The sequence below is a fragment of the Harpegnathos saltator genome, unplaced genomic scaffold (genome assembly GCF_003227715.2).
Source record: "Harpegnathos saltator strain DR-91 unplaced genomic scaffold, Hsal_v8.6 scaffold174, whole genome shotgun sequence".
NCBI classification, from domain to species: domain Eukaryota; kingdom Metazoa; phylum Arthropoda; class Insecta; order Hymenoptera; family Formicidae; genus Harpegnathos; species Harpegnathos saltator.
In genome coordinates, this window is record NW_020229955.1 from 785001 (window position 1) to 800000 (window position 15000).

General features: G+C 46.1%; 2 protein-coding genes across 2 annotated transcripts in view; one reads left to right on the top strand and one right to left on the bottom strand.

Moving 5' to 3' along the window:
- Positions 1-2001: 2001 nt before the first annotated feature.
- On the bottom strand, positions 2002-8050 carry LOC105189601 (cyclin-dependent kinase-like 4). Its single transcript, XM_011151825.3, has 5 exons — positions 6978-8050; positions 6595-6789; positions 4374-4665; positions 3635-3995; positions 2002-2422 (listed from the first exon to the last, which is right to left on the bottom strand). The coding sequence occupies exons 1-5, from the start codon at positions 7152-7154 to the stop codon at positions 2113-2115; spliced, it is 1335 nt and encodes a 444-aa protein (XP_011150127.2). The 5' UTR covers positions 7155-8050; the 3' UTR covers positions 2002-2112.
- A 1751-nt stretch (positions 8051-9801) lies between these two features.
- The window catches only part of LOC105189568 (zinc finger CCHC domain-containing protein 24), a 9357-nt gene continuing 4158 nt past the window's right edge, over positions 9802-15000 (top strand). Inside the window, exons 1-2 of the mRNA XM_011151772.3 lie at positions 9802-11378; positions 12463-12735. Coding sequence (XP_011150074.1) covers positions 11160-11378; positions 12463-12735 — 492 coding nt within the window. The 5' untranslated portion in view covers positions 9802-11159. The remainder of the gene's footprint in view (positions 11379-12462; positions 12736-15000) is intronic.

A 15000-nucleotide genomic window follows, 5' to 3' on the forward strand; every position in this document is an offset into this window, starting at 1 on the left:
GGAGAAAAGGGGAAAGGAAAGGAAAGGAAAGAGAAGAAAGGGGAAAGAAATGATACCGAGTGGCGCACAGGCGTTCTTAGCGTACACGCATAAATAAATGTTCATCTAACGATACAATTTCGTAGTGCAGGTGAAAGTGCCTTATGACGGTCCTCCACGAACGCGAAGCAACGTTACGCGATTTTTCTCCGGCCGCCGACCAACGAGCAAATTATTTGTTGCGCGACGGGATTGTCCGGAACCTGCCTGCGCGAGTTATCTCTGTCCGCGATTAATAACAACAATCGAACAATCACACACGACTATCGCGTGCGCGCCCGCGAGTCTGATCGGTTTCCGAAGCTGATTGCTTTCCGGAGAGAAGTAATACACATTTGCGTGATATTCAGGGGCGACTCTGAGGAGCGAGATAGTAAAAGTCGATGGGAAACGTGTGATGTGTGTGCGTGTGTCGCGAGTGTGACGCGTGTATATGTGTGTTGCGTGAGAAATAGAGAGAGAGAGAGAGAGAGAGAGAGAGAGAGAGAGAGAGAGAGAGAGAGAGAGAGAGAGAATGGACAGGAGAGAAAGATAGAGAGCGAGCGAGCGAGCGAGAGAGAGAGAGAGAGAGAGAAAGGCGGGTGTAGAAAAAGTGCGGAGAATGGAGAAGAAGTGCTAGAAAGATTTGTTATACGTCGTGCAATATGAATCTAAAGTGCAATTGAAAATTATACAATGTAGTGTAAACAATCTTGAAGTAATATGATTACAGATATGATAATTTACAGTGAAACTTAAATTCGTGATTGTAACGTTTGTGCGTTCATTGGAGTAACTTGAAATTAGCAAATTCGAGTGACTAAGCAGCACTAAGTCGACGTTTGTACGAGACACGGTGACGATACGGTGTATTATGACTAATATTATTGGAAATCGATTCCGAGAAGTAAAATAGGCATCGCAAGGAAAATGTCCGGAAAGATTGTCGCGCGACTCTACGACTGTGTGTGTGCGACGTAACTTTAGTTTCCGCGGAATTTGTGATTGAAAAAAAAAAAATAATAAGAAAAATTAAATAAATATATGTAAATCAGGTTGATGATTCTAAAAACCGTGATATGCAAGATATTTAATTATATATAATTTAAGCTTATGAGAGAAGGAAGATAGCGGCAGGGGAGAAGGGTGCGTATGAGAGTAAGAGAGGGGAAAAATTTAGGTGACAAATATACTGACAGAAAATAACACGTCGAAAACGAGCGATACCGAAAAGGAAAAAAAAAGAGAAAAACAAAACCAAACGAAATAGAAATCATGTTCTCTCATCTTCTCGAGTTCTTAGTTTCGGCACGATGTCAGCCGACGAGTCAGAGAAAAAGGAAACAAAAAAGTAGAAAAAACGAAGGGTGGGGAAAATGAAGACAGAAATGTGTGTCGGTGATTTTTTCGCGTCCGGCGAAGATTCCTTCTTTCTTCCCGTCGCATTTGCTGCGGGGTCAACGCGTTCGTTGCGAGATATTAATTATATATTTCAAAGATGGATGCAATTCCGAAATAAAAACCCCTTAAATATGTCAGATGGCTCTGGAGGCTCATTATTTCTCTCCCCGAAAAAAAAAAAGAAAAAAAAGAAAAATGGATAGTAGACGAAGAAGGAGAAAATCATCCTCATTCTTTTCGCGCACCCTTCGCACGCGTTACCTTCGATCAGCACCGGATCCTTTCTTCTCGCGCGATTAAAGCTGCTCGACACACTGAATTGAAAATCGTGAAAACTCGAGAAAATCCGACCGAAAGAGTGCGAAAGAGAAACGCACTCGTGTGTTTTATGCGATTGTGTGCGGTCTCGATGCATAAAGTGAAAAGAAATCTTCTTGGAATTCATTCCTTCTTACAATGCGATCTAGTCGAGTCTTACACGCGCATTATTGCACTGTCAACACTTATTTTCATTCATATACATACGAGTATATATATATATATATATATATATATATACACTCTCCATTGAGGGAGAGAGAAACGTGCCGCGCGCACGACGGCGTTCCTCTGTCTACAGACTTTTCGCTCTTTTCTCGGCGTTAATATTACTGAAACGAAAAGAAAGATCGTACACACTCGTCGCGGTCCCTCTCAACGATCTTTCGCGCGCGGAGGCTCGAGCCTTTTCCTCTTGGCGTTCGTCTTGGACGTGAGAGCCGGCAGGACGCAGCCCTTTGCGTTCGGTATCAAGAGCCCTTTGTGCTCCAAGCGGCGAATGTACGTAGTGTTCGGAATCACCGAGATCGGGCCGCAGTAACGCATTTCGCGTGGCCGATTGATCTGCGCCGGCGACGGCCGGTCGACTCGATTGCCTCGAGACGACTCCTCGTTCTCCGCGGTCTCCGGCTCCGCGACGCTGTTGTTCGTCGACCTCTTCTCCTTGATGAGCGTCATCTGCCACCTGAATGTTCACACAGTGAAAGAACCTCCGCAAGAAGGGTCGCGATCTTTTGCCCGTTTCTCGGTCCTCGATTTTGGAATCGAATTTTATGCCAAAAGGATAGTTCATGATGAGACATTAATTGCAGAAAAGTTTTACGTTGAGCATACGCGATCGGTTGGCAGAGATACAGAGGGTCAGAGTGGTCATTACCTACTAAGAAAGTATGACACTAATAACGCTTGATCGCAAGAATTTTTGCAAAATTCGGTATCTATGGGTTCTTTGAGTTGAGCTGATTATGAATGCTGATGAATGAGATTTTAAAAATTCAAGATTAAAAATTCAAGAAGGCAGGTGCAACATGACGGACACACATAATGAAGCGATCATTTACTTTGATTGGAACTGTTATGTTGTGGTTTTTTGGCTGGCTGATTGCGAATTTTCTACCTAGCTTTTCGAAAGTAATTTTTCCAACGACAATTTTTGAGCGGAAAAAGCATTTCTTTTTATCGTTTCTTCATAAAGAAATATCAAATTCAAATTGATACGTTACATGACGCATAAAGGATAACGTGACAGGTTTTATTTGTTATATTTTGAAGTTTTTTTCATCGCAGACCTGCTTTCTCCGTGCACTGCAGTTTCCGTGACTCTTTATAATTACATATCATTATATCGAATAATATAAACATTTTTATCTTGCCTTCGTTGGCTGGATCACTTTTTCATCTTGCCTACACCGAAGGTAAACGTAAATCTGCTAGAAAATTCGCAACCAGCTAGCCGAAAAAACCACAACATAACAGTTCTGATAAAAGTAAACAATTGTTTCACTATTTTTGTCCGCTACATTAGCTGGCATTGGATTTCTTAAATCTGACATCGAATTCATAATCAGCAACTCAACGGACCCGTAGATGAACCTGAACTTTGCAAAAATTCGTGCGATAAAGCGTTATTGGTGTTCCAAACTTCCTTAGTAGTAGGTAGTGACCACTTTGACCCTCTGTGTCTCCGAGACCAATCGTACGCTCAATGTAAAACTTTTGTGTCTGATTAATGTCTTATCATGAGCTATCATTTCGCATAAAATTTAATTTAAAAATCGGCGACTGAAAAACGGGCACTTTTCGCGGAGGTTCTTTCTACAGTCAGGATGTTTCCTCTCCCTGTCGTGTTGGACTAACAGGCGTCGGATTAATTAATTTGTCATCGAGTTGGACTGACCTTCCGATGCTGCTGCGGTAGGTCCTGGAGGGCGTGTCCGTTCTCCTGGCCGCGAGCGGATTCATCGCGGCCTCTTTCGCGACTAATCTCTGCAGTTCGTCCAGGAACTTGTCCGCGAAGCCGTCCTGCGAGAACAACGGGTGCTGCAGCAACGTGAAGCACTTGGGCCTGAGTTCGGGATTCGCGCGAAGGCACTGCGCAAGGAAATCCACCGTCACCGAGCTCCACGTGGGGAAGAGACTTCGTAGAGCCGCCATTCCGGATCGCGGTGCGCCCGGCACCAGCTCGTCCGGATTTGCGTGACGAAGTGCACGGCCGCTGCCGTTGCCTTTCAGCGAGTGATGCTTGCCGAAAAGAGGACCTATTTCCAACGGGAAGTCGTGAAATAGAGTTTTGATTATCACGGGTTTGTGCAACGGCAGAAACATGCACTTACCGAAGCTTTCGTAAATATACGAAACAAGCGTGAATTATCGTAACGAATGTTTTTGCATTCTCTCGAGAAGAAAAGAAGATTAACCCGATCGGTCAATTTAATGAATTTGACAGCCGCAAATTGATCCGACATTTTTGAAGCTCTCGCAGTGGAGAAAGATATTGGATTTGGCTTCGTATAAATTATCACTTTCACATTTTAATATAATTTTAATATGAATTGGTTTCAATTCGACTTTACTTTCCAATCAATGAATTTGATAAAAGTTGCCGGATCGATCCACCTTGTTCGTCGCCAACTCACCAAACACTTTCGCGATGCGGTACAGCTGATCGACGTCGCTCTCGCCGGGGAAGAGCGGCTGGCCGCTCATCATCTCGGCGTAAAGACACCCTGTCGCCCAGATGTCGATCGCTCTGCCGTACCTGGAGTCGCCGACGAGGAGTTCGGGTGCTCGATACCACCGTGTCGCCACGTAATCCGTGCAGGACTCGTTGGGTCCTGTGACGTAGCGAGCGAAGCCAAAGTCGCAGAGCTTGATTACACCGTTCGGCGACACCAGCACGTTCTCGGGCTTTATGTCACGATGCATAATCTACGAATGGAAGGCAGAAAATCATCGAGACTAACCGAGGTAGTCAAACAAGAAGAGCCATTTAGACCAGGGATCATTTAAAGCGAGCAGAATCGAAGCGCGAGTGTTTTGATGTTATTTAGACACGCAAAAAATGACTGCGGAGCACTCCGCCTGAGAAAAGTTGGATAGCCTAGCGAGACAGCCTTCCACATTTAGGGGGCTAAATTTCAAACGTAAAACAGGTAAAAAATCTCGAAAACTATGAAAGATATTAGAAAAGAGCTAAAACACGTGTTCCACGATTTCGAAGGGGAAAGAGAATGGCATTATCAGTTTTTTATTTGGAGGGCATTTTCAAGTTCGGTTGAAGGTCAACTTGGTTTTTTTTAAATGAAGCCCAATTTTTTATTATATCCTCTTTTTCTACCAATTAATTTTAACAACTTTTGTCTGAAACGTTCTTTTGTTTGCCTGATATTATATATTTTTTGAAATATTTAAGGAAAACTTGATAACTTTTTCAACATTTAACTTACGATATCTCGCTAAGTGTTCGTCGAAAGAAAGAATAGTATATTAGACCTTTTTGCTACATTTACTATCAAGAATATATTACTATAATAGTGGCCTAACTTTTACTTAACTTATCGACCTTGGGAAATTTCAAAATTATTAAATTAACAAAAGTTAGGGCATTATTATTATTATAGTAATACATTCTTGATAGTAAACAAAGTAAAAAAGTCCAATACTATTTTTTCTTTCGACGAATAGTTAGCGAGATATCATAAGTTAAATGTTGGAAAAGTTACCTTAAATATTGTCCTTAAATAGTTTTTGCTTAAAAGTTTTCCTGAAATATTTCAAAAGATATCAGGCAAATGAGAAAATGTTCAGAGAACTGTTCCAGACAAAAGTTGTTAAAATTAATCGGTAGAAAAAGAAGATGTAATAAAAAATTGGACTTTCCATTTGAAAAAATTAAGTTGACCTTCAACTGACCTTGAAAATGCCCTCCAAATAAGAAACTGATAATATACCATTCTCTTTCCCCCTCGAAATCATGGAACACGTGTTTTAGCTTTTTCTAATATCTTTCATAGTTTTCGAGATTTTTTTTGCCTGTTACGTGTGAAATTTAGCACCCTGTGTGTCCTACGTAGCGCGTCGAATCAGAATTCTTTCGTTGCTAGAATTTTGCTGGAAAATCTGAGCAGAAACGACGATCGAGGATACGTACGCGACGAGAATTCGACACGAGGCCTTTTGAAGCGCGGACGAGCTCGAATTTTGACGAGAAAGATCGCGCCAACGATTTCGCCCGAGCTTTATGTGAAACTTTGATCTGCGTTTAAACGTAATCGATGGCACGGTAACGGTGACGCGTTTCGTGTGTTCCTCGACACGAGCGGAGAAAACGCGTAACGCTTTCCACGCGCCAGGACTTTCCGTGTCGAAGACGACCGAACGGCAGCAGACACTGCCCTCGTTTACCACAATGCGATCATTCATTAAGGCCTCCGGCCGTTGCATGTTACTACACATGCACGACTTACTGCAACTTGGAATTTAATGGCGTCACGGCCGTGAACTTTACCGTAACGAAGGCGCGTGTATTGCCAAAGGTTGCCGATGGGCGAAAGTGCTCCGTCGCCGCTCGCACAATCCGCCTTTCTTTTCCGTATAAAGCGGCGCGACAGACATTTTCATCGCGATTTTCGGCCGTGAAGCTCGTAAAGCGTGAACCATCTCACTTCTGGATGATTTCGGAAAATTCGCGATGGTGCAGCGATGATAACAATAACAATAATAATAACAATTATTATTGTTATTATAGCGCTATAATTTCCGCGTGGGAACTCTTCTGATAACTCTAATAGACTTAATATACGTGCGCAATTTCTGTCATCTTCTCTCTCGAGCGGGGTGGGGGGGGCTTTCGCTTACTTTGTGATTGTGACAAAAGTCCAGACCTCGTAGTATTTGAAAGATATATTTCCTCGACTTTCCCCAGTCGAGGCCACCGTCGGTCTGCTCCAATTCGTCGAGCACGGTGTGATCGAGGTACTCGAAGACGAGGTAGAGCCGTTTCCTGCGGCGGAAAACCTCGATCATGCTCACCAAATTCTCGTGACGCAATTTCTAAACAGAGTTTTACCGTAGTTTTTTGCAGTATCGAGGAAACAATGGATCGATCAGGACGACGCGTTCTCGGCGAAAAGCCGACGGAGCGCGGGTTTAACCGCGCGATTCGCGAGACACGAGAGACGGATGCAAACGTCATAACGTAAACTCCCCGTAAACTCCCCCTCGATTAATTCGACAGGTACCTTCAGCATCCTAATCTCGCGGAAGGCCAACTTCCGCACCTGCAGATCCTCCTCGGTCTCCCAGAACTTCTTGATCGCCACCACTTGCCCGGTCTCGCGATGTCTGCACTTCATCACGACGCCGTAACTTCCTTCGCCCACCACCTCAATATTCTCATATTTCTCCATTTTCCCCATACATCCAACGGCGGGGTGAACCTCCTCGGGCGGGGTTACTGCGCTCACTCGAATTTATAATAAATACAACGCCGGGCTGCTTAAAAATCTGCGAATTGTCAGGGCTGAGTGCTGAGTTACGGACGGGCATTTAATCGCGCTTGACGCGTTCAAATTCAAACAGTCCCGTGTCGTGCGTCATCCTTGCGATTTATCCGAACAGCGTCTCACCGTTCGCAGTGAAGTTTGCGGACTTTTGCACGGCGAATAAGTCCTGGCCGATCTTCATCGCCTCGATGACGCGCCGCGTCATATAAACATTATATATACTCCTCGAGACTCGCAGGTACGCGCGATTCTTTGTCGCTGCGGAGACAAACAGGTAACACAGCAGGGAGATGGAGGGAGGGGGGGGGAGGCGAATCCTGCGCGTGTATATCGCGGAGGCCGCCTTATACCACCCGACATTGACTCGTTCGCCGACGAGGCTCGACTGCCTCGAGGAGCCTCGTGCGCGGCCCTCATCGATGATTATCGATCTGCTGGTAATTAGTCAGGGGTGGTCTTCGCCCGAGTACAAAAGCACACGGTGAACCGGCCGAAAGACAGAACTCGAACGTTCGAAGGAGGGATCGACGTTGGCGAGGGAAGGTGCGCCCCATCGCGAGCATCCCCGTTCTGCATAGGATAAGAATTCTGCAGGATAAGAAGAAAGAATTGTTCGCAAATTCTCCGCGGAAGGTGGGAATTCTCTGCAAATCACAAACGGAACAGAGAGCATAAACTTTCCACAAACGTTCCACTTTATATCGAGATCGAGTCGTGACCTCATCGTTTAGAAGCTTCCGCCGACTGGGATTGATAAGGAAGTCGATATCGATGACGAGTCGAACGGTCCGTGCGCAACAAATGCAACTTGTCCACCACCACCACCACCACCACCACCACCACCACGTCGTGCCAGAGGCGGAGATCGTCATAGCGATTTGTCGCGGCAACTAGGTGAGCGCAATCAATATACACGAATGGCAATCGGAGTTTATTTATAGATGAGTTCGGCGACTCTGCGGGATATCGTGACCGGGAAAGCGCAGCCGACGGTCCGCGAATCGCGTACTCTCGCGATCCCGACATTAAATAGTAAAAATGCCGTGTGGCGCATATAATGCGCCCGTTCCCTCGACGCGACGTCTTCAAGCGCCTCGAAGCGCCTTTTGAATCGGTCGTACGCGAATCATTCCGACGATGTTCACAGTCATTATTTACGAAGCGATTCGCGCACACAGTATAACATGTCTTGTTTATTAATTCATTCGTTCAGAGCTCGCCACGATGCTCCACATCGTGCGGAAATTCGCGATCCTTCCGTTTGGGGAACCGCGATGGGAAGATCCGACAATCGCGCCGTTTGTAGTCGAAGCGTGCAGATTGAAACGATTTAAACCCATTGACCTTGGAACAAGATTTAATTAGTCGTATCTGGATCTGTCTCTGTTAATGTAATCATCCCAGTAATTAAAGACTTAATTAGTTGCAAAAATCCCAGTATTCAATAGCAAGTTTATTTATTCATTTATTTATTAATAATATACGGGTCTGAGCCCTTTGGTGTGCAAGATTGATACAAAGTTTAGTACAAAGCGAAAGAAAGTAACAAAAGAGAAAAAAATAAAGAAAAAGGAAGGAAGAAAGAAAGAAAGAAAGAAAGAAGGAAGGAAGGAGAGAAAAAAAGAAAAGAAAAAGCAATAAGGGGGAAAAAAGGAGAAAAAAATTTCCCTGTATCTTCCCTTCTCCCTCCCTCTGCCTCCCCTTCTTCTTACATAAGTTATAGAGTCACAATTTGCGCATTGTTATAGTATGGATTAATTTAGACGTAAAAGTGCATAGTGAAGTTAAATATTAAATAAATTAATTTGAGGAATATTGACCAACGGGGGAAATATCAACAAGTTACCGTATGGTTTATAAAATTTACTTATTATTGCCTCAATCGACAGATTGTAAATTAACCTGGGAGTTCAATCGAAAAAAAAAGAGAAAAAAAAGAAAAGAAAAAGAAACGTTCAGGGGGCTTGATCGAAGTGAACAAATGATTACAATTGATATAACTTTATGAGGTGCCGATGCGACCGCCAAAGATAACGACGGCCGATTCGCCGACTCGATTTTCGCGACAGAGAGAACTCGCGAGAAAACTCGCGTCCAGGGAGTACTCGAGACGTATCCACGAACGTACTAGACTGCGAGAGCTATTATTACACCATTTTATACATACGCCTTACCTTTCCGTGTGACACTTTCTAAAAAGGAAAAAACAAAAAGAACAAGAATTCTTTTCTGAAGCAACAAACAGGACCGAGCGCCGTCGGCGTAATATCCAGAAGTCCGGAGATCAGAGGATCCCCCGAGACGTCCAGGAATACCCGACGAACGTCGCGTGCGTGGGTGGGTGAGCGCGTCTGTCAAGCTCACGTGGGCTCTCTCGTCGACGCGACCATGAAGAGCTCAGCGCGGATTCATCGAGAGGAGGAAGAAGACGAGCCGTTGAGCCGGGGTCCATTCGGAGGCGTCCGCGTCGTGTCGGTCGAGAGCAAGCACGGAAATAGACGCACCACATGGCGGGGCTCTCTCTCTCTCTCTCTCTCTCTCTCTCTCTCGCTCGTCGGCCGTCAGTATGCATTCGTCCGGATACGCATTCGTTCGTAGCGCGCGCCCTGCGCGTCCATCGTGCGTCTTCTGCGTCGCTCGTTGGACACCTCGAGCACGCTCACGTCAGCTTCGCTGATCGCGCGGCATCGCGCGCGTGAAAAAAGTCGAAAGTTTGAGAAGAAACGCGCGCTCGTGTTGCGTTACGATGCGATTGGAGTCCGCGCGTTATTCCTCGAGATATCGTCGAGGAGCCTCGTCGAGCAGAGTTTGCTGAGAATCGGACAGTTGCGAGATCTCAGCAAGTCGTACGACTCGCGACTCGCGGCTCCCACGTGGCTCCCGATACAACGCTCTCATGACCGGGAGCAGCGAGCAAGTATCAACATGATAATTTCATATTTACTTTTGTCGTGAATTCGAAGCCGAATTCACACAATTCCACGTTGGCCCGCCGCGCCGCCGCCGAGCGGCAAGCTGATACTTGCCGCTGATACTTGCAAGCTGGACTTGCTCTCAGCTCGATCTCGACCGCGTGTGTCAAGAATATAATTCTGGCGGACTCTGGTCGACGCGATCAGTTTTGATTAAACTGGGCGGCGATATAATCTTTCGACGGGGCAAGGTTGGCGCCCCCCCCCCCCCTTCGCCCCGTCATCGTCGGAGCGATATCGTTGCCGAGAACCCGAAGAACCCGAAGAACCCGAAGAAGAAGAAGAAGACCAGGCGTTTTCGTAACGTGCGCGCGCGAGAATACACATCGCGGGCAACACTCCCGGGTGAGCGGAGTTGCGTGAGAGCGGATAAAAACGTCGCTTCGCGATCTCGGCGGAAGCTGTGAGGTCTCTTCGAAGGTGCTCGGCCGGCCGGAAGTGATCGTCGTCGCATGTGAGAGATCCGCTGCAGCGCATCCGAGAATGTTCCAACTGCGAGCGGCAAAGCGTGTGAAAAGCCTCGCGAGTGGATTTGTTAAGCAGAAGAGAGAGAAGGGCAACCCTACTTTTCAAACTTGAGGACGGAGGGAGAAAGGGAAACTTTCTTCGAGTATTCTCGGAGGTAAACAGTCCTGCCGAAGGCAGTGTGCGTCGGCTGGCCCACGTGGGAACTTCTTACGAAGTTGCAAATTTTACAATCCACGTGGGTGACTCGCAAAGTTTTCTCAAGAGAGGAGGAGCAGGCCGAGAGATCGGTGACGAGAGCGCTGTGCGACGAACTGAATGGAAAAAGTCCGTCACTCGAACTGAAGGTTCGCCGACGAGGACATGATAAATATTTTTTGTGGCGAGTTGTTTCTTTTTATTTTTGTGGTGAGAACGACACGATACGACATCGATACCGACGTCGGGGATCGATAATAAGTCGCATGCTCGCGGCGACGATATGAAACGAAAAAATATATCCTCGTGCCATCCAATGTCCGCCGTCCAGCATATGCCGATACAAGATCTCAGTCGGATTGGATACGGGGCGATTAACGGTGTGAGTGCTCAGAATGCGAAAGTTCCCCAACAAGCTACCCATTCGGGTGTCTCGTCGCAACTCGTTAATTGGGTGTACTTGGCCGTCGCCGAGCAAAATCCATCGCAATCGTCCGATCAAGTATGTATCCTCTGAACTTCCTCGAGTGAATCTCGTGAACGCAAGCACAACACGCTCGCTGTAATAGAACGAAATCACACAGACAGTACGGTAACTAGATTGCTCCAACTTCCCACGTGCGTCCTAACCCGGGCCCTGTGCCGCGATTCTGTAACTCGTTATTGGAGTTAACGACACTTTCGTTATCGTCGCGCAGCTTTTGTATACCGTAGAAAAGCTGCGCAACAATAATAACGAAACTGTCGTTAACTCCAATAACGAGTTACAGAATCGCGGTACAGTGGTGCGATTCTGTAACTCGTTATTGGACTTGACGACACTTTCGTTATCGTCGCGCAGCTTTCGTATACCGTAGATAAGCTGCGCAACAATAACGAAACTGTCGTTAACTCCAATAACGAGTTACAGAATCGCGGTACTGGGAAGTAAAGTCACGTTGAGTTTGCTCGCACATGTGCGGGTCATTTTGTCGGAGTCAATATTAGAAAATGTACAGCGCGTGTGCGCAACGTAATTCAAAATTCGAAAATATTATCGTTAATCGCGATATCCAGCACGATAGCGTCGGTAGACGCTAATTATCCGAGATCAGCAGTAATTTTGTCGTTGAACAAAATTACCGCTTACCAAATTGATTTAAAATTAATCGAATATCAACTTTCCGCGAAAATTGAGTCATCAACGCGTTCGGCCGATATCGGTGAAATCGGTTTACGGTCGTCGGTTTCAAGCAGACGCGGGGAAGACGCGGCGTTGTAAATTCTTAATTTGCAACAAAACTACCGCGCTTGACGCTCTCTGTCGCTACGACGCTTTGACAACAAAAGCGTCGTGTTGTGAACCACGTGAGACTCGCATCGCGAGTCGCACGTTTACTTCCTGATATTTTGAGACTCGTGCGCGACTTTCTCAGCAATTCACCCCGCTCGATAAAGCCGCGATATCTTGAAGAACGACAAAAGATAACAAAAGCTGAATATGTTATATAAACAAAAGTTGAATACGCGAGTAAAACGTGCAGATCGAAGGTAAAATTTGCGAGAGACGCTGAGGCACGCGTAACTTTTGTGTTTTTTGCATTTAGAGCACTAGGTTACTACCGTCCATGTGGAGCAATTTTCCGACGATGACGTCACAGCCTTATATACAAAGCACGGTGCCAAGGTGCCAAAGCACGTTGAATCCGTCCGTACCCATCAGGCCCATGAGAAGTAACACAATAGACAGCATGGCGGACCTAACTGAACAATTTACCGAGTTAACTGTAGCCGATAGAAGACGGGCCAAGAGACCTCCGCCGGCATACCTGTGTCATTTGTGCTTTAGGAAAGGACATTACATCAAGGACTGCCCGCAGGTCGGTACTTTCTCGCGAAGGTAACATTCCAGGACAGAGGTTGAAATCGAAATCGGAAATGCTGTTTGTACAGCGATACTTTTCGACGTCAAGCAACCAAAGTTCTGAAAATTTCTGTAAATACCGATATTATCGGATAAAGGTTTAGACAAAAGGTCGGTAGAAAATGGCTGACAAGACGATTTCGGTGTTCAGCTGCTGATCTAGAATTCTCCAGTATGTCCAAGAATCTTCGAGCGTATTCCAGAATCTTCAGGCGTGTTTGAAAATCTTGCGATTTTAACAAGAATAATTATAATATAATAATAAACAAGAAGAATAATAATATGAACGATAAGAACAGGAAACTGTCCCTGTTGCCGTGTGACGCGTCGTCTTAATGTCTCTAAGTCTCGAAAATATTGGAATGTGCGAACAGCGCTTGAAAGCGTCCCAAGCTCTATTGTTAGACGCTCCACGCTCATTATGAGCAGCATCTTTAAGCACCTCTCGTTTGTTAACATCGTGACGCGCGGGAAGAAGAGGCACCGTGACGGGCAACGCTAGCTCGGCGGCCGGAGAATTGAATATTTCTAAGCGCGATTAATCTCCCGAAAATATCATACATACTATTCTCTACGCTCTACGAGCGCTGTGCATTGTGAAATTGGTGACGAGCTCTTGACCAATTTCTTCGCGCCGCGGCGCCGCGGTAAATTTGGGACAGCCAGTGAGAAACTGAACCTCGAGCGAAGGAAGAAGCGATTGCAGTTGCGGATTGGAGCCTGAAATTAAATTCACAGGATCCCAAACTTTCGTATGGCACCGTGGGATCCGGCATCGGAATATCCCCGTGCACCGTAAATCTGGTAATCCCCTGTGTGTGTCACTCGACCGGATTCCAATACGCGATTGCAATCCGTCAACTCATCCGAACGTAACGTACTCGCGTCGGAAACTTTTATCAGTTGTCGTATGTTCGCGGAAAATGTGCCGCGGCAATAACGACAACGCTCCAAATGCATCCCGATGCGACTCGCTTTCCGATGTGCCACTGATTCGATACAGTCGCGAGCGGAGAGAATAGAAGAGAGATTAATTGGAGCGATAATGAAGTAGGTCACCACTGTCCCAAATTCACACTTTGTGAAACATCTCGACGCGAGTCTAGAGCGTCTAAATCGAATTTTCCCACCGATATAATATCGGTAAAAACAACGCAACCTATAACGGTCACGATAACGATAATAATAATAATAATAATAATAATAATATACGATTCGTTTCATACACGGAAAACAATGTCTAAATTCCGTGTCGAGGTATTCTCTTTCGATTTTTCCCCACTTGCTTGTTCCGTCATTGAAAGAACTGAACCTTGCTGTAGAATGAAACGTGCGGGAACCTTTCAGTCTCTCCCACTCACTTTCTCTCTCTCTCTCTCTCTCTCTCTCTCTCTCTCTTTCTTTCGGGGTGAATTTATAGAAAGGAATACTTTACCGTTTACTTGCGGAAGACGCTCTCATATTTACCCTTCTTATTTCGCGTTTGAATTTGTCCTCGAAAGAAGAACGTGTGCCTGACGTTTCATGCTTTCCCCTCGAGATGTCTCTCAAGGGAACTGCCAATTCAGCCGCAAATGTCCATCAGGCAATAATCAGAAATAATCGTAAAGAATAACCGGTAAATTTAACGACGCCGCGTGCAACGCGGCTCGATGCAACGGCGCGATGCGCGTGGTGGCTCAATTGAGCGCTAATTGACATAACAAACAGCATCTCTGGGATGTATGACGTCACACGGCCAATCATCGCGGTATGCCCGATGAGGGTGAGCCAATTAGGCCCACGCGAGCGAAACGCACGTGGAGGAAGCTCGAGCTTCGCGATCTCCCGAGGGATCCGTCGCGCGCGCGCTAATTAAAAATTGCTCAAATCGCACGCTCGCTCTTGGCGACGCTCCGCCTTCGAGTCGCTCGCTCTTCGGATTCTCCTGACGCGCGCGAATCCGCGAATATTTATCCACGTTGCTAAGAGGCGAGCTAAGACGTCGGGACGCGAGGGGTCGTTTCGACAATACTGAACAATAGAGTCTAAATAAGTGGCCCGTAAGTGCGATCAATCACACAGCCGATGTAAAAGATGCCGTCTACCAAAAGATTTCTCGTCGCTGTCGTCGTAGAAATAGCCGCAAGAGAGGACGCTCCGCGACAATAGAGAGCAATTATTAACGAGTCAGCGAGGATTTTCCGAGGAAAAACGCGATTCAACGCGGTTCTCCCTAAAA